The sequence below is a fragment of the Pelmatolapia mariae genome, linkage group LG10_11, assembly GCF_036321145.2.
Source record: "Pelmatolapia mariae isolate MD_Pm_ZW linkage group LG10_11, Pm_UMD_F_2, whole genome shotgun sequence".
Taxonomy (NCBI): Eukaryota; Metazoa; Chordata; class Actinopteri; order Cichliformes; family Cichlidae; genus Pelmatolapia; species Pelmatolapia mariae.
Window position 1 is genome coordinate 44,780,228 of NC_086236.1, and position 27,471 is coordinate 44,807,698.

The 27,471-nt window shown below is 39.8% G+C and overlaps 1 protein-coding gene across 1 annotated transcript in view; it reads left to right on the plus strand.

The window, feature by feature from the left end:
• Nucleotides 1–6: 6 nt before the first annotated feature.
• The window catches only part of mtbp (MDM2 binding protein), a 37,996-nt gene continuing 10,531 nt past the window's right edge, over nt 7–27,471 (plus strand). Inside the window, exons 1-14 of the mRNA XM_063488489.1 lie at nt 7–217; nt 544–624; nt 1,683–1,756; nt 2,128–2,270; nt 2,393–2,451; nt 3,282–3,426; nt 6,850–6,964; nt 10,796–10,900; nt 18,148–18,242; nt 18,566–18,632; nt 18,834–18,951; nt 19,309–19,488; nt 23,075–23,188; nt 26,056–26,199. Coding sequence (XP_063344559.1) covers nt 151–217; nt 544–624; nt 1,683–1,756; nt 2,128–2,270; nt 2,393–2,451; nt 3,282–3,426; nt 6,850–6,964; nt 10,796–10,900; nt 18,148–18,242; nt 18,566–18,632; nt 18,834–18,951; nt 19,309–19,488; nt 23,075–23,188; nt 26,056–26,199 — 1,507 coding nt within the window. The 5' untranslated portion in view covers nt 7–150. The remainder of the gene's footprint in view (nt 218–543; nt 625–1,682; nt 1,757–2,127; nt 2,271–2,392; nt 2,452–3,281; nt 3,427–6,849; nt 6,965–10,795; nt 10,901–18,147; nt 18,243–18,565; nt 18,633–18,833; nt 18,952–19,308; nt 19,489–23,074; nt 23,189–26,055; nt 26,200–27,471) is intronic.

A 27,471-nucleotide genomic window follows, 5' to 3' on the forward strand; every position in this document is an offset into this window, starting at 1 on the left:
GAAGAGCCGTTTGAGTGCTAACAGTGCATGCTAGTTTGCGCAGAAGAAGATGAACTGGTGGGAAATTTGACAGTGCGCGAGTGTTTTTCTATTAACCGAAAGAGCCCAATAAACAAACAACACTCCTATATTTACTAATATTTACTGGAGATGGACCGGTATGTTTTAGTTATATCTTTTTGCCGAACTGATGACGAGTCGCCGGATGGTTTTAAATGTAAGTTTTCATTTAACTTGGAAACATGTAATACTTCCTCTGCCACTACTTTAAAAGTGTGCAGACCTAGCCCGTGTTAGCTTTGTAACTGTAAACTTCGTCTGGCTGAGCTCTTAATACCGCCCTGACTTTGTTAACCTTTGTTCGTATACGTTTGTGTTTCACATTTTGTTTGTAATCACGATGGTTATCCGGTCAAAGAATTTGAAGAGTGAACTATGCTAGCAGCTTTTAACAAATTTGCTACTAGTTGTTCTTTTCAGTCTTAAATAAATCAGAAATCTGCTTGTGATGAATCCTGACAGCTCAGTTTTCACTGATCGCAGGTTTGGAGCCACTAAAGCAGATATATGGCAGACTTGTGGACATCTCCACTCAGGAGTCAGGGAAGGTTTCTGTGTTTCCAGGTACAGTAACAACTTACTAACCCTATCTATCTATTGATTCTAGATACTGCACATTAATCATTAATCAGCATCACTGTAAGTGTTCAGTTTTCAGTGGTCATTTCTTGGCCAGATGCTAAATTGGTCATCAAAACAATCATAAAGGAACACCGTTTAAACCTATTTACGAATACATGAGGCGAAAATAAGATAAAGCTCAAAAGAAGTGGTAGTTTGCAAAATAAAACATATACAAAGCAAACAGTTTATGTAAGACACTGTTGCATTGTCAGAGCTTCTGTATAGCAAAGTATTCTAGAGTCAAATGTGAATCCATCTATCTGACAGCTGAAGTTTGGCTCAAATTGGCTAATGCAACAGGACAATGATCCCAGGCACAGCATCAAATCTGCTTCCTCAGAATGGCTGAAAAAGAAAAGAATCAAGATGTTGCAGTGGCCCAATGAAAGTTCAGACCTCAGCCTGGCAGAAATCCTGTGGCAAAAACTTAAGAGAGCTGTGCATTAAAAATCAGTGAACTGAAGCAACATTGTAAATAAGAGTGGGACAAAATTTCTCAACAACCATGTGAGAAAAGATGAAGTTATTGCTGTTAAAAGTGGTTCTACAAGTTATTGAATGTATGTGAAGGTTCTCAGTCATCCAGGTCATCGTAGTCAAAGGAGTTTGCAAAGAAAAGTGTCTGGACTTCTTTAAGTTGCTTGAAGACGTTTCCCGAAACCCTGGCTGATTAGGTCCCACACCCGCTTTCACACCTTGGCTCATGTGATTAGAGGATCACCAGGGGGTCCTTTGTCCCTCTTTTGGGGGGGATACTCCCACTGGGTTTAAATCTGGGACTCTCGGCCTTTTGACCTTAGAACTGAAGAAGCTTCTCGGATGAGAAGTGAAACGTCTTCAAGCAACTTAAAGAAGTCCAGACGCTTTTCTTTACAAGTTATTGAATCGTGCGTTGTACTTAGTGTTTTACATCTGTATATACTTTAGTGTTGTATCAGTGGTAAGACAGACTAAGTTATTTCCCTTCCTTACATCTTTCTCACTGCATGTTTTCCCAGCTTGTTCTCTCAGTGGCAGCCCGTCAGCTCGGAGGTGGTACTTTGCTGTTCAGGCTTGTCACGGAGGTGCACAGGTGAGATGCTTGGAAGATTCAAGAGCATAGATATGGTGCCTGCATATACAGCTTTTTTTTATGTGTGATGCTTTAAATTGTCACAAGTTGTCAAGGTCTGCACTAACGTATCTATTATGCCATTTCCTTCCTTACTTCTTACTTATTAAATACAATATCAGCTTTACAACAGTTTTATTCATCTTGGCAATGGCAAGTTAGGAATTGGTACAGAATGCCTTTATTAAAACTGCAAAAGCACTTTATGCTTCATACTTGTCAAATGTGTGTCAATGTGGTTAAGGAACAAATGCAGAATCTTACCTTTCAAACTGTTAAGTTGTAAATAAAGAATTCTGTATTTAGTTTAGTAATTGTCTCTTGTTTGGCAGTTTTGCACCTCTAAATGGGAAGAGTTGAGCCTTCACAGATGTGACGGTGAGGAGGAGAAACCCACTGCTTTGGAAGCTTGTTTGGGTTCTCTGAAGAACCAGGAGGCACCGGACCAAAAGGCTGATGAGCTGACACTGACAGAGTGAGATGATAATAATGATAATGTCTGCAGTTATTGTCCGTAACAGGGATTTGCTCCATCTGTCCATTCAAGAATCTGCGTGACAGTGACATGTCTGCTCATCTGTTCTCAACTTTTAACAGGCTAATGGAGGAGGCTGCAGAGGGACTGCATGTGCTGTCAGACAAGCTTCCACCTCCAGGTACAGTTAACCAGTTCACATTGGTCACTTTCTTTTTATACTTTATATAGTTATATATCTTTCGCCTTACAATTTTTATATAAGTTGCTCGCAGTTTTGAAGGTGTTAACTTGGATCTTATAAGACTTTTACTGAAAAAAATAATAAAATCTAGTTTGAAGATGTTTAATCCACAATGCTTCCACACAGCACTTCTCAGGTGATTTCGATGATTACCTTTAGAGCGCAGTTCGCCACTTAAGTTTCTTCCATTCTGCATTAAGAAGAAGAATGATGATTGGCTTGTTTTACTGATGGGAAAAAAGAACAAGAAGTTTGCTGCACAAAATAATTTCTCATGGGACGATTGTGTCTTAGTCAAATTAAGGAATTAAAACTTCTTTGCTGAGGCTGAACTCCTCGACTTTCTTAAAAGAGTGCTGTCGAATTTTAAGCAGTTAGATTCTGAAAATCCGCCTGCTGCAACCTTGTGGAAAAGGTTGCCTGCTGTACTGCATAAATCTATGTTCACCAATGCTCTGACTTCTTTGCAAATCTCCCTCGTGAAGTGTTTTCTTTTTTGTTTGTTTTTTTTAAGAGAAGGTTTTTTGGCACACAGTCTCCGCAGGAGTTCAGAAACAGTTACCCTCTAACTTTAGTTACCCCGAGGAGCCAGAGTCACTACAATTCTTGAAATTTGGTTTTGATAACAAGCGATTCTGCCTACTTTTTAAAAGCTCATGACTTGCCTTGATACATCCTACCAAGAGATGGATGTGGACAAAGAAAAAATAAATAAATAAAAGAAGGAAACACAATGTCCTTTTGTTTCCTATTTTTTTTTCAATCAGGTAAAGCCTTGCTGGATGTTCTGGTGCTGGACTCTGCTGAGCAGTCCCCTTCTGTTAAAGACCTCCTGCCTCTGCTGGGAGCCGTCAAACACATGTCCTCCTGGCATGCTGCAAAGATCAGTGTCATCACACAGCACACACCTGGGTGAGAAGATGAAAAATACCCATGCATCACACTCTATTCCCTCTTACTGAAGAATGCCAAATAGGCCTTCACTTAAACTCTTTAACAGCAATGCAACCTATGAAAAAGGGGCTTTTTTGTAATGTCCTTTAACTCTTAGATTTTATTTTGTAACTTTGAAAGGAGCCTTGTTTTTACTGTAGGAAACTTTTCAAATAGTGCTATTTGTGAACTTAAGAGCTTGAAAAAAAGAAAAGTTTCACCTCTCACCCAAGAGGCTTCTTCAGTTCTAAAAACAAAAGGTGGCGAGTCCCAGGGATTTAGGCTACGTCCACACTAGCCCGGATAGATTTGAAAACGGCGTTTTCATCTGAAAACGCTCCGTGTCCACACTAGCATTTTCAGTCGTTTTCACAGAGTTGTGCGTCCACATTGAAACGGCCGAAAACGCTTACGTCCCAGCACTGCGCATGCGTGAAACGCAAGACGATTCGCCCTGCCTCATTTCTGTCTGCCATTTATTTACTTTCCGGCTCGTTGAAACGTGTCAGCAAAATGTTGAATGGACTAACAATGAGATGGAGTTGTTGCTGCGAGTAACACAAAAGTACAAAGTTGCAAAAGCGAGTGAGAATTAAAGAATTTGAAGAGAAGCTATCTGGAGCATGTGCAAACTGATATTAATATTTAATAGGGCTGTCAAAATTGAGAGCAAACAAAACAACTGCTGTATAGTGCACTCCGCAATCATTGTTTAATTGGTCACATGACTGCATCACATGACTAAAATGCGCCATCGTTTTCGAAAGTCTCCGTTTTCGCTGTCCACACTGCGACGCGAAAGCACCATCTTCAAATGTATTCATTTTTGAGAGCGTTTTCTTTCGGGGAAAACGTCGTCTCAGTGTGGACGGGAGGCCAAAACGGAGAGAAAACGATGCGTTTTCAAACGAAAACACATTAGTGTGGACGTAGCCCTAATCCCTAGTACAGGCTTTCTCCTTAGGAGGTCGTTGGGCCCACTGTTGATCACGTGTGTCATTCCACAAGCCAAGGTGTGACAAAAGGTGTAGGTCATTATCATTACTTGGGGTTAAAGGTGAAATCAGTGTGAGTACTTGGCCCATCTTATCTACCTATTCGGAACCATGATAACAGGGTTCTTGCTGATCGGAGCTGGCTTGGCCCTGGCTTATCGAAGAATTAAGGAAGCGGAACCGGCTGTTCAAACTCCCACAAGGCTGCCCGCTGGGATTGAAACGATGGGACGAGGCGTGAGTTTCTCGAAATGGGTCATTGAGCGCAGCACGGATGAGGTCTTGGAGAACCGCACGGCTGCCGTGAATACTCAGAACAAGACCTCTGAGTGCAAACTGATTACATCTGGAGGGGCTCGCTCGGAATAACACCTCTGGGCGCAAATTGATCACATCTTGGGAAGCGCACTGCGGTCGTGAGTTCTCAGAACCTGCTCTTTGACCACAAGAATGACAACACCACGGAACGTAAGTTTGGATAACATCATGGAGAAGCTCACGGCTCTCCAACGGGAGATTGAGAGACCAGTGTTGGACTGTTAGAACAGCTTTGAAATTCTTATGAGTTGTTCGCACTAAAGTAAAAACCATCATCACTTCATGCGGAGACCCCTTCGGCGCCAGCTGCGGTCTCAAGGCTGGAGCTGAACAACAACACCCAGATAACGACTGTGTTGAGACTGTTCTTCCCATTCTATGCAAGGCCACCTGGGTTGGCTGGAAGACTGTTTACTTAGCCTGGCAGGGCGAAGGACACTGTCTCAGCTGAACTCTGGACACATACACACACACACACGCACACAGACATATACACATGCAGATATACACTCACACCCCCCCCCTCCAAACACCTTCGACGCTTATTCCCTTCCAATGCTGACAGTGGATCATGGAGACCAGCGCATGCACTGTCTACACTGGCTGTCTCTCACCCTTTACCCACCCCTTTTGCTTGTCATGTGTTTCTTTGGTGTATTAAGAGTTTTTTCATGTGCTATGTGCAGAGGTGTGTTTTTTCTGTTCTCAAACTGATCTCCCTGTTGGAGCTCAGTCTGGGGGGAGTTATTTTTTTCTCCTTATCTTTCCTCATGTTGTGCTTTTCCATGTTATACCCCTCTGACCTGTCTTCCCCATGTGATGTTTGTGTAATGTATGTATGGTCGGATGGGTAAGACGGCGCTGGCAGCCTTAACCCAATTTCCCTCGGGATGAATAAAGTATAATCAATCTTATCATGTGACTTGTTGAGGTCACCTAAAGTGAGGTGTGAGTGGAGGTTAACACTGCATTGTAGGTGGCAGACAGTTGATGGCTTCTTTCACTTCTCCCAAACTATTGGTTTTCCCGGTCCAGTATGTGAACATTGGCATCATCCAAAGAGTGACATTCATCTTTTAGTTGCAGATGTACCGTCGAGGTGACTCTTCTGTGTTGATTCATGTGTTTGTGGAGTGGCTGTTTTGGTTTTCTAATGTAGAGGTCTGAGTACTCCTCACTGCACAGCACAGCGTGCACTCAGACACTCAGTGTCTGAGTTTTTTCCTTGGGATGAACCAGGTTTTGTCTAAGTGTGGCTGGGACTGAAGTGCACTGAGATGCTGCAGTTGGAGAAAATTCTCCTGTTTCCTCTAATAAACTTGGTACATAAGGGATGACAATGTTGTTCCATCAGTCATCGCCTTTCTCCCTAGTTGATGTCTGATCTTCTTTGCTGTGTATCTTTGGTAATTTGATGAAGGCCCAGTTGGGATAACCACATGTTTTAAGAGCTTTATTACATGTGTCTTCCTTTTCTTTCCATCTCTGCCTTAGAGGGAAAATTGGTAGGGTGTGTGGTGTAGGGTCCTGTTCAACACAAGTTTGTGTTTCAGTGGGTGATGGGAGTCGATGAGTATGCATGAGAGGGTTTCCAGTGACTTAAAGAAGTCCATTTTTTCTTCATTTTTAAGCTCTTAAGACAACCATGACCTGGATGACTGGGAATGTACACAAACCCATTATTAGTGAAATCCTCCTAGCTCACCACTAGGGGGAGTTAGATGGATAAATAAGAGAAGGTGCTGACTTGAAGTAATGGATGGGTACACATGGATGAACATTTCTGCAGAAGCACTCTTAATGATAAAAACAACAAATTAACTTTGGCAACATGAAGACAGATAATCTCAGGAGATGCCAGAATGACCTTTTTCACCCCCCAACACAAGGCATCAAAACACCACCTACCTGATAAGAACTAGACATCTTAAATGTGACAGGCTTATTGGTATAACGTGAATGTACGATTAACAGTTGCGGCACTGTTGTAGGCAATAAGAAAACCTGACACATGGGCTTGCATATCGCTGTCTAACAGAGAATAAAAGTTACTCGGGCTCATTAAGCGATTCTTGTTTTCTTCATTCAGATGGCAGAAAATGGCGTCCTCCATCAGCGCCGCTTTGGTCAAGCTGGCTGACTTGGACAGCTGTATCGACTCCAAAGAAATGTGGCGGGGAAGCCTGCTTATCAGAGAGAAGAAGGTAAGGGTTGCTGGGGTAACTTCTAGAGATGGTGCACATTTTCAGACACTCTCTCCAGCAAGATGCTCATTGTGACCAGTGATGTACTCGGATGTGCACAGGACAGTTGTGTGAATGAGCTGAATGTTTTAAACAAAAGAACAGAAGAAACACTGAATAAATATCAAATTGCTGTTATTATCAACTTCTTGAAATTGCAGGACACTGCCTCACCACAGTCAGAATTTGGAAAAGTGAAGCTATTTAACAAAGCACAGCTCCAAAAAAATTGGTCACACTTCTCACTTGGTGGTCAAAGTTTGAGACGGAAAGGAAAATTTTAACTTTAATTTACATCACATATTCCATAAACTCCCCAGTAATACAAGTTTTTGGTTAAAAAACTCCCCAAACAAACAAAAAAACATTGTAATTTTTACTGCAGCAGCTGCATAGCAGGTCTTTATAACTGTGGGGGTCCAAAAGGGCCAGCTTACTATTGAGACGGAGGATTTTAATAAAGATTTTGTGGATGCTGTAAACCTCAGCTGTTTGTCAGTTACAGGAAAGCGGAGACCTCTAGGAAAGTGCATCTGTGGGTACTGTTTTGCTTACCAAAGAGAAGACTGTGAAGTCTTGTGTCTGTATACACTTGCTTGGATGTAATTGTTCCAAACTTAGCAATGTGGGTGTAATTGATGGTTTCAAAGGAGCAATGAAGGAAAAAAAGCTGTTTGGTAGGTACAGGCTGTTGAGGGAATGAACATCTTTTGTTTTAACCACTGTGTATGTGAGACTTTGTGTGTCTGTGTGTGCAATTTCTGGACAAATACTGTTGTGGGCCGGAGAAAAAGCCGTGTCCTTTTAGACTTACCAGCTTGCTTGTCCTGGGCTTTTTATTATGAACACATCCTCCTCTGTCACATCAAACCTCTGCATGTCCTCCTTCACAACATCCATGACCTTCTCTGAGGACTTCCTCTTTTCTTCCTGCCGGACAGCTCCATCTCCAACAACCTTTGTCCAATATATCCACTATCCCTGCTCTGCACAAATGCAAAACATCTCTGCTTCACATCATGCTGAATGAATCTGGAAAATTACCGGAGGTCATTAAAGGGTCATGAGAAAAGGCACTGTCCTACTGGCATTGACCTGACAGAGCTGAACTAGCTGGTACCTGTTCAGCCCAGCTTGGCCCACTTTGACCCATTAAACCCCCCTCCTATCAAGTTTTATTTTTTTTTTAATTTTACTGGGTCATGAAGCTTATTGAAGCCAAGTGTTAAAGAAGATTGCTGATCTGTTCCTGCTGATACTGAGTACAGTACACAGTATAGTACTGTTCTATGTTAAAATATTTTAAAAATGTGATGCAAATAATGAATTAATAAACATAAATTATAGCTTTATGGTGCAGTTTGTCAAGTTTCTTTTGGCTGTCATATTCTTGACAGTTTTCCCTTCTCCTTGTCATGCTCATACAGTAGCCACTTGCTACTCACAAGGTAGGCCCACTACAATGCACAACTTACTTTATGATCCTTTTGACTTTTTAACTGCACCTGTCATTTAATTGAAGATCATGTCGTTTCAGAAAGACTTGAAAGTAGCAGTTGAGACCATAAACACATCAGCAAAGTGTTTATGGAGGTCATAAATTGAGTGATATAAAGTGTATAAAGAAGCGACTAGCTGGCCATTAGAAAGAAAGCAGACTGAGATTCGATGGGGAAGAACTTCAACATCAGTTTGATCAACTCTGCAATGCTCTTGTGAAATAGAACAGGTTCCTCCAGTCTGGGCCAATAATCTCATGAATAGCATTTTAAAGAGTGAAGGTTATTGTAGCATGGCATTGATGCTAATTATTCTGAAACGAGGGTTTTACAGTCATGTGGATGTGGTGTTTAGGTGTCCTCATATTTGCTTGTTTCTGTGCATTTCCTGCTTTTCTACAAAGTAACTGTGTTTTGGCGTCAAAGTAACCAGGCTGAGGTGATGTGACAGCATTTTTTCTTTGTTCCTACTCTGGAGATTACTCCAGGCACACTTGTTTTTTTTGTCTTTAAGTAAAAACTCTGGCAGGTGCAGTAGTTTTGCTTTCTCTGGACTGAATTTGCCAATTTTGTGCTGTTCTTTCATGGCCCTCTGGGGAGAATCAGCAATCTGTTTCACTGTGAGGTTTCCTTGCATGTCTCGTACTGATGGTGGGTGTTTGTTTTTATTTTTTTTTATTTTGGAAATCTGGGTGAGACTTTCAGGTCCTATTTTATGATTTTAAACACTGATCAGCTGAAAATATAGATCTTAGCTTTCTTGAAACAGCTCAAAGTAGTGTCTTTGTGTTTTAGTATGTGTGGGGGTTTTTTTGTTTTTGTTTTTTTTAATATTATAAAAAGAGAGTGCAGTGTTGGTGACAGGCACAAGTCTGGTATTTGTGAGATAGGAGATTTTTTTTAAGAACTAAACTGTATTTTTTAGTTTCTATTTTTCATTACTGTATGTTTTTCAGTTTGGACCTTAATGTTGGGAAAACTCTGCTTCTAATCTTCTAGTGAAAATATTAAAAACAGAAAAAACTAAATTGAAAATGGTTTATATAGCCTTTATAAAATGACATCTCTCATCTAGAGCCTCTACTACAGACTGTATGTAAAAGCTGGACATGGACACTGGGACATCGACCATGGTTCAGTGAAGCCCTGTTGAGCTGAGCGATTTTGCTGTCACCATCTTGGTATTTTCAAACTGCACGTGACAAGTAAGAGGCAGATCTGAGAATCTGAGGAGCACAACGCAGGCCTGCCCTGAAGAAATTACTTTATCAGCCTTGTTAGGACGATGGCAGTTGCTATATGAAAACCGGTTGTAAAGATGTATTAGGTTCTGCACTGAAAACCTCCTTGTGTTTGCTTTCATTGCTACCATTGCCGTGGTCATTCATCATTTGCATGCAAAATTCTGCCTTTCGAAACGTGTTGTGGCAGTGCTAGGGCACAGCTTTCAGTTTAGAGGTGATTGTTCTCTATTTCCTGTGGGCAACCAAGGACATTTGCAATCTGAAGGACATTTTTTGGGGCACCAACTGATTTTACCCATAATCATACAGCACCCTCCAGCAACCACTGGCCAAACAGTCATGGAATAAACAATTAAATAAATTATTTTGCTAAGGGGATCACAGAACAATCTCTAGGACTGTGTAATGGACTGGGAGTCCCATAACCTTTTATATACCCAGACTTTCAATTTGTTTGGTTTTTTTTTTGTTTTTAATTGAAACCAGAGGACTTAGAAAGAAACCGGGTTTGGGGCAATTCTGCATTGCCCTCACTTTAAGGACCAGGAAGCTTTGACTATCTTTTGTGTACAGTCTGTGACCCTAACAGTAAAGTGTATAGACACTGTATGTTAGATTATCAACCAATGTGCTCCAAGTATGGTGCTCTAAGGCAGGCTCGCAGCGTCTCCTTCACTAAAGTGACCTTTTCTGAGTTGCTGCCCTCTGAACGAGGGAGTTCTACAGACACTCAGTAAAAGCTTCAAGGTTTGGAGAAGCCAAACAAAGGAAAATTCCCAAAAGAATAAACCCTTCTCTGAGAGCAACCAACACCATTTTACTCCCATTTGATACAGTTATTATGTCTCTATATGTATTTGTGTACACGTAACTCCAAAGGGCACAGCTATGCCGAGTTATTTTTGAGGTATTATTTGGACAAACACTGAAGCTGTAGGATTTGTTAAAATGCACTGATGCCAAACAGTTTGCATTTCTCTGTTGTAGGTTGTACAAATGTTTCTAACTGCATATACACTGACTGTGTCATGTATTATTTTTCTCCTCAGTGTGTGTCGGAACTCCGCTTTGATGGTTTTTCTCTGCATCAGATATCAGAGTCTGGTCTTTTGGAAGCTCCACACATGACCACTGATCACAAACTGCAGTCTGAGGTGAGCTCTGACTCCTAAGTTTCATTGGACCTTTTGTTGAATTGAACTTGAGATGACCTCAAACCTAACTTTGGAAGCAGTTCACAGTTAATCAAAACAAGGCTATCCTCTGGTGCTCAAGTTTTTGACAGCCAGCTCAGTAATCAGTTAACTATTTTCTCTGACTTTGTTTTCCAGAAAGTCAAATTAGTCCTTGTTGTGTCCTCCAACAAAGATTTAGTGCCCAGCTTGTGAGCAGCTGCTCACAGCAGCAGTCTTCTGCCAGAGTGCTGTAGGGTGTGCACTTGATCCAAACTTTGTCAGTGAGAACATCTTATATTGAGAATTGTAATGCAGCTTGAGAAAAGACTACTCTCTGTGTGTGTTTGTACAAACTTCAGGGTAAAGTTTTGGCAGAGCAGATAATAGCCCAGTTTGTATTACTGTAGAGCCAGTCTTGCTTTCAAGCTGTCCAGTAGAACGAACCCCCCACTGTCTATTTCCAAATGAGAAGTGTCACGTCCTGGTTGCCCTTTATTCACACTGTGCAACCTGTGACAGATGATCCATCAGTCAGATAAATCAAATGTATTTTATAAGCCAAATTATTGCCAACCTTTTATGTACGTTATGACCTTGCCACCAGAAAATGACACAGAAATAAAGATTTATCATCTCATCGAGGCAGGCCAGTGGTGAAGGCTTCTTCCATGGGAAATCTTTTTCCTGCTTTGCAGTCCGATTTTTTTTAATATATAATTTGTAGAGTATTTTTAATGGAGTTATATCACTCGGCACTCACTCTCCGGAACTGAGAAGCTGTTACTGAGCTGTCAGCTCATCTTGATGTCTCCATCCACTCTGAGTCTAGCCTCAGTTAATGTCTGTGTGTCAGAACTGTTGATTGTACATGACGGATATGAGTTCATGCCAAAACCTTAAACTGGTATTCACATAAATATCATGTTTGTGTTCTCTGACAATATATTTAACTCAGTGTTTACAGAACTCTTAATTTTATTAATATGCTATTATCATTAACAATATTATCAGTAAATATTAATTTAAGCCACTTGTATAAACTGCAGCCTATATACAACGTCTGCTTCCAGCTCAGTTATCAGAAATGACAAAAAGCTTAGACTTGTTTTTCATATACAGTCGTATATAATGGATAGAAAATAAAACTGGGAATTTTTGGCATTTTTCTAGCCTCATTAGCAGCATGCAGCACACAGTCTGATGGTAAAAATCTCCATAACTATCTAATGGATTGCCATGTGGTTTAGACATTCCTGGTCTGCTTGGAAAGACCCACTGTGATGATCCTGCTTTAAATAGCTGGGGGCTGCACACCCACCGGCCAAAGGTTGCAGACCTGTCACAAACTCTGCAAAATAATAAGAAAAGAGGAAAATGCAGGCAGAGAGTAGGATATCAGCAGATGGGATGATTATAAGGGATGTTGATAGGAGTAACTTTTTTCAAATAAATATATACATATGTTTATTTAATGTGGAATCCAGTGTAGTATACCTTTTTAATTTAGGTAGGTAGTCTTGGTTTTGACCATATTTGTGAAGCTAATAAAATTCATACCACCCTGTGCCATACTGTGTATCAGCCAAATATCACGGATGAGTTTGATTCTCAGTGACCCCGACCTCAAGGTCAAGGTCAAAGAGCAATTTTTCTGAAAATCTTGTAAATGCAATAACTTGAGAACGAAGCAGCATAGGAGGTTCAAATTGATACCATAGGTACAGTTCGGTCCATAAATATTTGGATATAGACAACCTTTTTAATGTTCTAATTTTATAATTTTCTGGTAGAGGTTGATCTTGGTTTTGTCTGTCCAAGAATGTTTTTCCAGAACTGTGACGGCATTTTTAGATGTTTTTTCTTTTAGCAGTGTCCAATCTAGCGTTTCTATTCTTGAGGCTTATGAGTGGCTTGCAACTTGCAATGAACCCTCTGTATTTACTTTTATGCAGTCTTCTCTTTATGCTAGACTAGGATATGGACACGCCTACCTCCTGGAGAGTGTTGTTCACTCTGTTTGTGCAGTTTAAGGATGGCTTATTTCACCTGCTCCTTTGACTGCATGCTCTCTGTTCACAGCAAAGCCTTCCAAATGCAAGCACCACACCTCAAATCAACTCCATGCATTTTATCTGATTAATTGATAATGACATAATGAAGGAATTGCCCACACCTGCCCATAAAATAGCCTTTGAGTCAACTGTCCAATTTCATTTGGTCCCTTTTAAAGAGAGGGTGGCACATCTTAAGGAAAGACAAAACTCCAAAACACAGACTTAACAACGTGGTGTATGCTGTACAGTGCAGCGAGGAATGCCCAGACCTCTACATTGGAGAGACCAAACAGCTACTTCACAAGCGCATGGCACAACATAGAAGAGCCACCTCCACAGGACAAGACTCAGCAGTCCATCTGCATCTTAAGGATAAAGGTCACTCTTTCGAGGATGCCAATGTTCACATTTTGGACAGAGAGGACAGATGGTTTGAAAGAGGAGTGAAAGAGGCCATCTACGTCCACTGTGAGCGACCATCTTTGAACAGAGGCGGTGGTTTACGACACCAACTGTCTGCCATCTATAATCCAGTTTTGAGTTCCCTCCCCAGACGCCTTAATGCACACTCACATCCTGGGCCATCTGACCTCAGGAATTCACACGACAAGGTGGGGCCAGGTTTCACAATGAGCACACCCGAAACCCTGGCTGATTAGGTCCCACACCCGCTTTCACACCTTGGCTCATGTGATTAGAGGATCACCAGGGGGTCCTTTGTCCCTCTTTGGGGGGATACTCCCACTGGGTTTAAATCTGGGACTCTCGGCCATTTGACCTTAGAACTGAAGAAGCTTCTCGGATGAGAGGTGAAACGTCTTCAAGCAACTTTAAGAAGTCCAGACGCTTTTCTTTGCAAACTCCTTTGACTACGATGACCTGGATGACTGAGAACCTTCACAAACATCTTAAGGAACTGAAACTCCTAAACCCTTCATCCAGTTGTAATGTGGATACCCTCAAATAAAAGCTGAGAGTCCATACATTATGTCTATGTCCATAATTGGAATATGTTTCAATAAATAGGTAAAAACAACAAAAAAAAAGTTGTCAGTGTCCAAATATATATGGACCTAACTTTATGTCTACAAAAAATCTTGGCCGACAAGTTTACTGAAAATCTTGTGAATGCAATAACTTGAAAACAGAGTTATCTTGGATTAACAAATTGATACCACAGATGAATCTACTTAACTTCTCAGACGAGTTTAGAAAACAACATTTTATCATAGTTACATTAATCTACCCGATTTCGTGGTAAGAACAGGTGTGTTTAAAGCTTCCTACTCATACCAAAAAAGTACTTTGGAGTCCATTGTTGCACATAAACTGATCTGAACTGGATCCCGTATGCCAAGAACTGTCATCTACTTCATCACAAGAGAATACTGAAGAAATAAAACCATTTCTTCCGCATCAAAAAGATGTTTCACTTACAAACAGCCGGGCCTTGTGGGATGAAAACATAAAACATAAGACAACATAAAACATGTCTAAAATTTTTCTGGATGTATATGTAATATTTAATAGCTCATCTGGTTAATTACTCTAGGAACTCAGCTTTCAGTGTCATTTTCATGGCATATAAGATAAAAGCTAACATGTTATCGAGTTGAGGAGAATATTAGTCCCAATACCCTTTGGTCATAAAGGAATGTCCAACTCTAGTTCTTACTATAATAATGGCAATCACAGAAAGTGGCAGTATTCTCAGTGGTTTATATCTATGATGGTTTTATTATTTCTTATTCCTGGTTCTTACTCAGCCATTTGCCTTTAAATTGATATGGTGAATAAAGTCACTAAGGCTCATACCCTATTAAGATCTACTGAGACCTGGGAATTATGTGTTATACAACTTGTATTTACAGGGGATTTGTGCCAGTGCATCAGCCACCAACACCAGTTGTGCCTTTTAGAGTTTTATTTATCTCTAAGAGCAGAACTGTAATGTGATGAACTTTCACTAACATTTAGAATCTGAGGTTGTGGCTTTGGCCAAGTGTGTGTTCTGCTACTTGTTGTCTATAGTTTAAAGAACCACATTTACAGACAGTGTATTCTGTACTAGACATGATGGTATTATATTACATTGTAAAGCTTTGTTGTGAGTTTTCTTATGTAGATTAATACATGCAATAATAAAAACTCATCGATTAGCTGATAATGTCTATACTTAGACAATCGGAGTACCTTTAACATTCATTGGATTAGCAGTAAAGACAGTTTCAAAGTTTTCTGATCTACTCATTAAAGAAAAATAGTCTTGTTTTAATGAGTCCTAACATTATAATATTATAATACATGTTCTGTGTTATACATGTATAATATCTGTAACCACTGTCTGCTATGTGAGTTTGTGTTTGGCACCAGATACTATGTGTGTTGTTGTGTTCACTTATTGTTCAGTTAAAGCAGAGTTTGAGAGTTTGTCTGTGCATGCTGCTCATTTATGCGTCTATGGAGAATGAGAGAGGGAGTGTATGTGAATATGTGTGGGTTTCATCAGATCTTTATACAGAGAAGCAGATGGCAGTGATTGTTTTGGCACACAATTAAAAAAAAAACAGCTCTGAGGACAGCAAAACTATCACATCTCCACACTGCTGGGATAAATGACTGTGCAGTGACTTGTACTCAGACAAACACACACTAAACTAGGTTCAGACAGAAACTATTAGTTAGACCTCCTCACTGTCAGGAGTAAGTGACATTATAATTACTAGCACTCAGTGAACGGGGAGGCCACAGAACTGACTTTTCATTTTCTTGATGCCAGCCCTCATGTAACTGAAACTATAACATCAAAAACACATTTGAATGAACAGTCAAAAAAGACAAGCTTAAAGTGTCGTTGAATGGAAAGGGAGTCCCCTTAGTGGAACATTAATACTTTTGCAATTATCATTAACTTTAAAAATATTGTTGAACAAAATGTAATATTACCGTTATCATAGACTAAAAGGTAGACTTTTTGCCTACTGTATATTCTGGATGTTTCTGGGTAGAGAGCAGCAATAATCTAAGTAATTGCAAATCTATTTCACTCATTTCAAACAACATGGAAGTAAATGCACCAAAACCATTTCTATTCTGTAAGTGTATCATCTAGGGAACTGTACTGTATATCAGGAAAAATGCTATTAGTGAATTTTCTCAGGCATTTCCGTCTGCCCTACAGCATATTAAAATAACAACTTTTAATCTCTTTAAGTGACGTTTTAAAGAGAGCATCAACCCTGTTTGTCAAGACAGGGAAAGTGCTTCACATTGCATTGTCTTTGGGGTTTTAAAGCATTCAAACATTCAGACCTTTAGACTTTGTTCACTCCCACACAGTTTATCCTGCAGTGAAAGTTGGTTGGTAAGTGGTGGAGACCTCCTTTGAGTTTTTGCCAGTAACAAACAAGCAGGAACACTTGTTGATGGCTAATGTACTAAAGTTTTACAGTAGATATTTTGCTTTTTGTTACCTCTTCATCTTATTTTAGTGATTTGATATATCAAAAGTCAAAAGTCAAAAAAGTCAAAAGTCAGTTTTATTTGTCAATTTCTTCAAATGTACTTGCCATACAAAGGAATTGAAATTACGTTTCACACTGTCCCATGCGTAGACATTGACAACAATAAAGTGCAGATGCACAACAAAAACAGTCCTAACAATAAGGTAATATTAATTAAAAAGAAGTGCGGGTAAACTTAAGGCATTATATTTAGGTAACGTACAGGATATAACAAGACAAGACCTAACATATAATAAAATGTTCCAACAGTGTGCCCTGGAAAGTAGTATACTAGTCTACTTTCCATATATATATTTGCTGTACAAACTTATTGAACCAGCAGGAACATTTGAGAGATTTATTTATATCCAAGAGGTGTTTATGCCATGTCAGCGTATGTCAGGAAACAACCTTATACTTCCTCCTCCCACCACTTTTGAACTGCTTGTTGACAGTCTTTATGCACGGGTGTTAGAATATACGAAAAAGTGGTTACTGATGTGAATACAGTGAGTGGGTGAGTGATATTTTATGGAAAAAAAATCTAATGTTAGAAGTCAGTCACCCAACCACAAAGTCATTAACACGGGGGTTCTACTAGGTATGCCCATATCTAGTCTCTGTTTAAAGGATTGAATATTCTCAAGCTTCAGATGAGGCGTTTTTCTCCGAAGCTGTTGAGAAGTTGTGGGTTGGATAGCGTCTTCCTTTCTCAACAGCGCTGCTTGTTTTCCTTGAAGAGCGGAAAAAGCTACATCATTACATTTAGCAGCACCTAGCTGAGAATTTGCATGAATCAGTTTCCCATACATCTGATAAAGGTGTGGGTTCAGTCACAGCGATTGTATCTCTATGTTTTGTCTAAATTGTTGCTAAATATATGATTAGTCATTGTTAGGCAGTGAAGGAGTCTGTGCCTTCACAAAAAACCTGTTATAGCTCAGAGCAGAGCTGTCTAATGAACAACAGAGCTGATTAACATGACTTAGGATATGTCCATGGGACTAGAACTAAAATGCAAGAGTCAGACAAAATCAGATTTATACGAATGATGTTCAACGTCATTTTGTGACTGCTGAAGCGTGCAGTCTTAAACTCTTACTAAGTGTGCTTTTAAGTGAACATAACGAGGACAGTTGAATATTGGAGGTCTTAATAATCTCTCTTCAGGTCACTGCATTAGTCAGAGGCTTTACTGAACTAAAGAAGGGATTTATAAATGTTTCCAGCTTTCTTAAGCTCTAATTTTGAATAATAATAATTGGCCTGGCAACGTTGGAAAATTTAAAGGAGTAGACAGATTTTGATCTTTTAACTGTATTTTCATAGATTATGGTGCTTTTCCCATTGATAAAGACCTCCACCCCATTTCCAGTCATATTACACCAAAGTACAAGGACATTTTTTGTGAATTAAAGAAAACTTTATACTTTAAATTTATAATTACAGGACAGTCTGAGCAATGATCTACCAGTCGCTTTTCTATATGTTTATCATGTAATTTCACTGGTCTAGCCCGCTTCACATCAGAGTGGGCTGTATGTGGCCCACAGTGTAAAATGAGTTTGACATTGCTGATTTAAATGGAGTTGAAGGCTGTACTGTGTGAAAAATATGATCCATTTTAATCATGTTGTCTTTTCTGTTTCTTTTCTTGATTCATTTGCAGGTCTTTCATTACTATGCGCCAGTTTTAGATTTGGTTCAGCTGGTTAATCTGTCAGACATGCCAAGCTTCCTGATCTCCAGCGCCCAGTTTGAACTGTATCCTTATTTTAAAGTGTCTGTATCTGTGTGTTTGTATGAATGCTTAAAAATAAAAATAGAATATCATAACTTTTGCTTCCATCACCTGCTTAAATGAAACAGCTGCAGGTAAGATTTTAGTATGTGTCACACATAAACAGCTTGGCTGTCAGAAACCAAAACAATCATGGCTATTAATATACATTTTTTAAAATTGTTGATAACAAAACAGCTTTCCCCCTCCCAATATTTCATTGTTTTAAGACTTTTTCTGTCTTTGAAAAGTGGTTGATAACTTTTGTGCCTCAATATTGTGCTGTTCCTTCACAAATAACAAACAGATGCCTGTCTGGGAAGTCTGTGAAAGCTAAACTTTTGTTGAACCAGCTGCGATCACTGTGTGGAAAGGTAGGAGTAACTTAGCTGTTCTCTTACATGTACAAAAGTCTGCTACAGAAAGATCCACCTAACCAAAGAAGCCTGTTCATTACATTAAAGCTCTTCCAAGATCACAAATTCAGAATGTTCATGATTAATCATATATATTGATCATTAATGACGTTGGTTGGGGACTGTGTGTATGCCAATCTGCTGTATTTCTGTCTCTAGGTCGGAGCTTTGTTCAGTCTGTCCTGTGTAATCACTCCCATTGCACAGCCTGCAGCCAGCCAACTCAGCTCCCAGCGCTGGAGAGAATCTCTATCTAGGAGACCAAAGTCTTTACCAGGTAAAACTGGAGTGTCACAGTCGCTTTGGCAGCAACAGAAAAGAGCTGTCTCTTCTGCAGGGAAGTACATTGGTTAGTGGGACTATACTGGTATAGGTAATAGAGTTATAAAGTTCTCCATTGGGAAGGCTCTGAAGTGGTGCTGAATAGATATACAAGATAATGCTTGAAACAACAACAGTTTTTGGCAATGATGCACCAAGAAGAAAGATTAGGATGAAATAATAGTCATACAAAATGTGAGTTATTTTTCAGTTCTGCAGTGAAGCATAATAGAAAGATTAAAAAAGAAAAAAAAAAAACTTCTGAGAGCAGTCGATGTAAGTAACAAATGCTCCTGTCTTTCTTTTCTTTTAGTGCCTGATGTTGAGGTCAAAGGTGAGAGTGCTGCCTACTTCCTGTTGGTCCAGGGCTCGGACAACGCGGAGCGTGAAGCCTGCAGGGTCAGGATGCTGCACTCAGACAGTCAAATTAATGGAGCGGCTGCCATGGCAACTGTGTCCGCATTACTGAGAGAGAAGCCTCTGTCATCATCAGGTATTTTATGTGGAAATATTTGTAGGCGGGCGTCTGTAGCCATTTTCACACATCCACTTCTGCACTGCACTTTCATAGGCATTACCCAACAGATGTGCATGTAATAATACGTTTTCGACTCAGTCTGATTGGATATCAGATGGCCTTTTACCCGCCTGCCAACTAGTGCAAAGTTTGTGTGATGTCTAATTACACTCATGTGGGAATAGAGCAAGTAACAGTCCGGAGAATTCCCAGTGTCTTCCTCCTGCGTGCTGTATACAGGGAAACAGATGGGACATTTCTAGTAGTGAGAGTATGTCTAAGTGTGCCCTTTCATGTGAAAAACTGGAACTGCTTATCACCTATGGCGTTGTACTATCGACATTTTCCTGAGTTCATGTTTGAAAACAGCTTATTTTGGTGAGAGCTACCAGTTTGACAAAGGTTTCTATAAAGCAGAGGTGTCGAACTCCAGGCCTTGAAGGCCGCTGTCCTGCTTGTTTTCCAACTAACCTGCCCTTGTAGCTTCTTACTGGCAAAGTGCACCTGATCCAGGTAATCAGCAGCAGGTAAGGCAGAGATATCTCGAAAACAAGCAGGATACTGGCCCTCGAGGACTGGAGTTTGACACCCGTGTTATAAAGGTTTTGCTGTCACTTCCCTCACAGTGTGGGTATCCACTCAGACAAATTTTGATAACTTTGCACTATTATGCTGATATAACTACCTTTCCTAAGGAGGTAATATTTTTGGTAGTGTGTGCATTTTAAATGAATTCTGATAAAACTTTGTAGGAGTATGGCTTGTCTTACATCCACCAAGGTCTTTAAGGTCATCTTAAGGATTTACTTTTAGAAATTTGACAAGGAGACTCCAATCTATCCATCCATCTTCTTCCACTTATCCGGGGCCGGGTTGCGGGGTCAGCAGCCTAAGCAGAGAAACCCACATCTCCCTCTCCCCAGTGGGACATACCTGGAATACCTCTCCCAGGAGGTGCCCAGGAGGCATCCTTGTCAGATGCCCAAACCACCTCAACCTTTCGATGTGGAGGAGCAGCGGCTCTACTCTGAGCCCCTCCCGGATGGCTGAACTTCTCACCCTATCTCTAAGGGAGAGGCCAGCCACCCTTCGGAGGAAGCCTGTTTCTGCCGCTTGTTTCCACAATCTCGTTCTTTCGGTCACTACCCACAGCTCGTGACCATAGGTGAGGGTAGGGATGTAGCTTGACTGGTAAATTGAGAGCTTCACTTTTAAACTCAGCTAATCTCTTCAATACGACGGAACAGTACAGTGTCCGCCTCACTGCAGCCGCAGCACCAAACCGTCTGTCGATCTCCCGCTCCCTTCACCTGTCACTCATGAACAGGACGCCGAGATACTTGAACTCCTCCACTTGGGGCAGGAACCCATCCCTGACTCATAGTGGGCACTCCACCCTTTTCTGGCTAAGGACCATGGCCTCAGATTTGGTGGAGCTGATTCCCATTCCCACCGCTTCACACTCGGCTGTGAACCGTTCCAATGCGAGCTGGAGGCCATCACTTGATGAATCCAATAGAACCACATCATCTACGAAAAGCAGAGATGAGATTCTGATACCACCCAGGTGAAAGCTTTCCGCCACTTGGCTAAATCTATTTAGAACTATTTCATACTGCCATTGTTTTTACTGTACATTGTTTGTAACATATAGGCATATAGGGATTCTAAATATTGCAATATAGTTTGTATCCAAATATCATGTCAGATTTGACCTCTGATCCCACTTTTACCTTTTACATCTGCACTACAAACTTCTTAAAGAAAAGCGAGTGAATATTGAACAAAAAAAAAATTCCTTTAAAAGTAAATACTGCCCAGAGAATGAGCTGCCTTGGCACAGCTCTGTGGTCTGAGTGCTTCTTGTTATTATTAGTTCCTGTTTGGAGTGAACTCAATCATTGTCTCTTAAAAAAGGTTTCAAACATGGCTGTTCCTGGGCAGGTGGATGTATTGGATGTTTAATCATGATGGACAACATTGGGAATGGTATTTTGGGTATAGTAAGTGTGATTATAAAAAGGGTTTTAAGCAAACTTACTTGACCCTGTGAGTTCTGTGTCACAGCTTCAACTAAACAAGTGGTCCAACTGAAATAAAAAGTCTCTTAATTTCATGTCCCCTTCAGGTCTCTCCTGCCCCTTTGGGGAAGTTTTGTTCAACTGTAATCACATTTAAAGAGCACTTTAGTAGTTTCTCAATATTTGTACTTTTGGAAGTTCTAACAGCAATTTGTTATCTGCCATATTTAAAGAAAAAAAAAGCCCTTCAAGTGGCTTTTCGCTTAAAGCGGCTCCTCAGCTTGATTGGAGTAGAAGCCCACAGAAGGCTTCTCCCACAGAAGCTGTGAGGTGGTTATTGTTCATCACGTTAGGCTGTACTGGAACCTTATAGTCTTTAACACTGCTGTCCATCCAAGTGCCAAAGATTTTATTTATCAAAGCTTAAATCTTCTTTTCTTTTACTCCATTTCTTTCTTCACTGCACCAATCTGCTTTCATCGCATTGAACTGTTGCGCTGGTTCTCTTGATGCTTTCGCTATTTCATTAATTTTTTTATATAGGAGAGAGACCAACAGAGAAATGGGCGAGAGGACTGACATGATGCATAGATCATTTACTGTGTGGACTTTCCAGGCTATAAATAACCAGATGGGTGATCGTCTATGAAAAGAAAAATATACTTTTTGCCTAAATGAAAAAGATCCTCTTCTCATAAAAGTCCTTCATCGTTCTCGGGCTTTAAATGTGATTCAGGAGACCTGCTATGGTGTTTCCTCTCGAGGGTGTTCCTGTTGTTGTTAACATTTTATGCAACCTTCAGGGGACATTTTCCTTTACTTTAGATACTTTTAAATGCAGAGCAACACTATAAAAGATGCCCTGACTGCTTCAATGACACAGCATAGTTTGAATGAAAATACTGAGGGATGTGCACCTGAGCAAAATCGTGAAATTCTAATTATGCGCCTTGTCATGTACTAGAAAAATCATTCAAACAGAGTTGCAAATTTAATTAAGGAAACATATTTTTGCTGCAAAATATTGGAGCACTAACCCAACTACTTGTTTCCGATGCTTTATGATGTCTACAAGATGAAGTATTGTCTGCTTTAAACCATCTGTCACATGTTGCATGCACAGGAAGATTAGACAAAATACTCTTTGTTTTGCAAATGGATATTTTGTCTTCTTTTGTATCTTATAAATCATCTCGTGACTCTGCAGGTTTGTCTTTTGTCACAACTGACAGGATTACAGTCCTCCAGGATTACAGCACTGTACTACTCCATCACACAAATTTGCAGTATAATTATGACACAGTTAAAAACATTTGTTGAGAAAAGTTGCTTGAGAAACACTGGATCCCACAACCCCATCACCCAGCTCAGACGAATCTTTCATTAGTCCTTCGCTGCCTTTTATATCTTGTCATCATTTCTGTGAAAGTTTTCTGTCAACTTTTTGTGGAAAATCTGTCGAGTGTCCCCGCAAACAAGAGAAATATCAGCTGTCCTACTGATTTCTTTAAAAATGTCATTATTGTTTTGCTGCTTATCAGGAGCTGCTGCAGGCAACATCCTCCACTCTCTGCCATGTCTGCAAGGAGACTACATGCTGAGGAGAGAGAGAAGAGTGAGCCAGGTTCAGAAACTGGCACTTCAAGAATATCTTAGTAAGTACAGCGTTTAAAGAGTTGGAATATGCTGTAGTTCTAGATCATTCCATATAAAATTTTTTAAACTGGACTAAAGTTCCTTACTGATCCCTCAGAATCAGCTGATTAGAATCAACTCACTTGATTAAGCCACAAAACATTTTGCTTTCATTCTATATATGAGCATTTTTATGCAGGTGGTTTGAAATTTGACACTTTGTAAGTTGCCTTTTTTCAGCATTTGTGATCCCTTAGACCTTCTGTACAAGAGGTAGCTACATTACATTTTCTGGGATATAAGACACGGTTAAAAAAAAAAAAAATGCAGTCAAATCTCGCAAATTTAAAACAACTTTTTTCTCTTTTCCACAACAGTTGTTTCTGTGTCCAGTTTTTACTTCAGTATCAGATAGTTTCAGTAGCAAAACTGCACCAGTTTAATGTCCGTGGTGTAGAGTAAAAGAAAGAACTGGCACATTAGACTGGTACATTTATCTGTTCTCTGAATATTCAATACCTAAAACTTCAAAAAGTGATTTTGGGTCAACTTTAAAGTTTCAAAAATACTGGGTAAAAAGAAGAATACTTAAAAAAATTCAAAATTTCAACCCATGACCATGCCTGCTGGATTCATTGGATATGCTTAAGTTATTGTTTAAAAAAAATAATCTGTTTCTGTGGGGTTTGGGTGGGAGGCACGTTTGTTAGTGAAATGACCCAGAAAGTGAAAACTGCAGACGTGAGTATCAGATACATTACGACACTAGAGCAAGTGGTTGCACACTGTTGTAGACTGACACATTTCAGCACCTCTCACTGATTCCTTTGCACATTTATGAATTGCTAGCTTGCTAATATATGATAATAACAGAGATTAGCCCTCAGCACAACACTGTGAGCTCAGTTGGAGATGTCAGTCAAAAGTTTAAAACCCTCAAGCAGAGGAAAAGGAAGCAACATCTTGCAGAGAAGGGACTGGATTTGGGAATTTTATGGGAATATTTTTAACATGCAAGAAGAAACGTGATCTATCTTATCATTTTGAATACTGCTTGAAAATTGATGCGTATTACAGCCTTGTAGTTTTCAAGCTGCAGTTTGTATTCAAGTCTTTCCAGACTTGACCTTTTAACCTTTTATATCAAGTCTAATAACTTGTTTATTTTATTTATTTATATTTTGTATTCTTTTTTGCTTTTATTAGTATAGAGTCACATGGAATAGAAAGTTGGGATTGGCTTTCAGAATAAAGCGCAGTTTCAGAGGGATGTGTTTGCCTTGGTGGCTAATACTAACCTTAGGTCAGTGGACTAGTCAATTCAAGTCAAATCAAGTGGCTTTTATTGCCATTTCAACCATGTACAGTGGTTCAGTACAGAGTGAAATGAGACAGCGTCCCTCCGAGACCATGGTATTACATTTGACATATAACAGACAGTCAACACAGGACTACGTAAAGTGCAATGTGCACTAGTATGTGGACTAGTACTTGAATGAATATATATATATATATATATATATACACACACACACACACATATACATATATATATACACACATATATGTATGTTCTATAAAAATGTGTATATATTTATTTATTTTGTATTACTCCTGCACAGTTGTCGTGGTGCACCCATAATTTAGTTGTACATGTACAGTGACAATAAAGGGCAATTATATTCTATTCAAATTAAATAAGTTGATTAAAGCTAATGAAATCAAAATATCGATATACTGTAGTTAGTTACTGTGCATATGGGTTTTTCTTTCTACCTGTAGGTTAGGAAAAAAGAAGTTTAGTTTAACAGGAGCCCTTACTGTTGGCTGATGATATAAATTTGATGTAATGGACCTAAGAGGTTTATTAGCTGTGGAGTCCACTTAGAGCATCCCAAACTGTCGTCAGTTCTAAGTCTCAGTTCTCTCTAGCCCTCAGCACAGGCTGGTGCATTGAAAGACTCTTGAAATATCATTATTTTACAGACATACATAATGTCCCCTCGGCAGGCAAAGATAGTGAAACGCCAGCAGAGTGGAGCCAGATTAAAGGAAGTGGTGTGAAATTCATCAGGCTCGAGAAAAAGCAGTAGGGCTATTCTTTGAAAAGGCCATGAGCAGAGTGTAGAGTCCTGACAGACCACAGACCTTAATGAAATTCATCGCAATTTATTCTGACTTGGCATTAAATTGGGGAAAAGGCATGTCCGTGTAAGTTGCTAAAAGTTAGTTGTAGTGTGGGAAGTTTTAATGATTATTGTGAAGTGTGTGTGTGTGTGTGTGTGTGTGTGTGTGTGTGTGTGTGTGTGTGTGTGTGTGTGTGTGTGTGTGTGTGTAATGGCACAATTGTGGGTCTGTCTTTTTCTCTTGATGTGCGTGGAATGAATTTGTAAGCTAATGCATGTGTTTGCCAAGGATTTTGAGGATTTATTTTTCTGTTTTTTGTTTTTCTTAACTGGATCTCTCTGTCTCAACCATAAAACCTCAAAAATTCCAGGTACACCCATCTTAACAATCTGTTGTTTAAGACAACTAATCTGAAGTACAATGAGCTTGGATACTGAGCTTTTTGAATAAATGTTTAGTGAGTATTTTCTAATAATATACATGTATTTTTACAATAATTATGTTTCACACATTTTTAAAGAAACCTTGTGTAAAGCTCAACTTTGACTAAGTTGTTTTTAGGGAGATAAAAATAGCAGCTTACTATTTTATGTACCCAGTGGAGCTTGGGTAAAATGAGTACATTCCTGTTTTGGAGGAGAATCAATCACCAAACTGCTTGTTATGTAACATTAAGACTGATGCCAGATTTTTACACCAGTTCTGAGTTTGCCAGTGCGATAAAAACAAAATCAAAACCTACCTCTGTTTCTGTGTCTAGAAAAGAAAGGAGCAGCATCGATACCTGTCAGTGACCTGAAGGTCATTCTGAATCTGGCCAGGGAGAGTTATCTGAAGAAGGCTGACTCCACTCTGCCCACTGCTGCTGCCTGTCTGACAGACACTCAGTCCTCAAAAAGCTCAGGTATGTACTAAGAAAACAAGAAAATATTGTGTTTGGGTTTTTTTCCTCTCTGCACAGCTATAGTATGCTGGTCAAGTTTTCTTATATGCACACAGTTAAACACATACAGTACAATGCACATGCCACTTCTTCTACACCATCCCCTCATGTGAAATTCTCTGTTTGAATGCAGCTTCAGTGATGAATATAGCTCGAGTTTGCAGAGCTGGTGTTAACACTCGTAGAAGGAACAACACTGATGCTGGTTCAAACATTTGCTATAATGGCACGAACTGTTCCTCAGAAATCATCAGTATTCTCTACATGTGCTTTTAAGACGACATTTCTCAGAAATAACACAAGCTGATAATTTGCAAATAAAGTGTTAGCAATAAAGCAAATCCTAGCTTGCAGCTACAGCTACGTGCGCACAGCGCTGGTTTTAAATATATAGCTGTGGGGCTAATAGAGCCACATGTGAAGCAGTTTTTAAGTCATAAATGCGGCAATATTATTTTGGAATTATGTTTACTGTCTCTGCACAGCATCTTTTTATTATTAGATTTTATATTTATCCATAATTGTATATTAACTCATTAGGCTAAACATCAATAGAAGACCATCTTTGCAGCAGAACTGCCACTACTTCATTAAAACAGCATGGCCTTCATATTAAAGTGTATTTTCTGAATTTGATATTCTACCATATACTTAACTTTAGTGCGGGGTGGGGAACTCAAGGCCTCAAGGACTGTTTCCTGCAGGTTTTAGATATCACCTGGCTCAACACACCTGAATCAAATGATTAGTTCATTACCAGGCCTCTGGAGAACTTCAAGACATGCTAAGGATGTAATTTAGCCATTTAAATCAGCTGTGTTGGATCAAGGACACATTTAAAACCTGGACACCGGCCCTTGAGGAGTTCTCCCACCCCTGCTTTAGTGGTCCTGGGCCTTGCACATACATAATCTTGAATTTTGTTAAGTGGAACCAGGAAGGTTCAGAATCACAAGAGATGATTTGGTGGTGGTGTAGACAGTCTTAAGTGCAAATCACTCTGTTTTGCTTGTGATCCTTATTTTTTGGGGATAGGAATGTCTTTTCCTGCAATCCATTAGATACGTCTGCTCTGTTTGTGTGTCTACATCGCCTAAAGGAGTGAATGACTTTGTGTGGGCTGTCAAAGTGCTAGCAGAAGGCTTAGGTTTATACATACAACACACTTTCATCCTTAGGCTATCACTTTGCATGAAACACCCGTATCTCGCCAGAGAACCTGCTGTATCCACA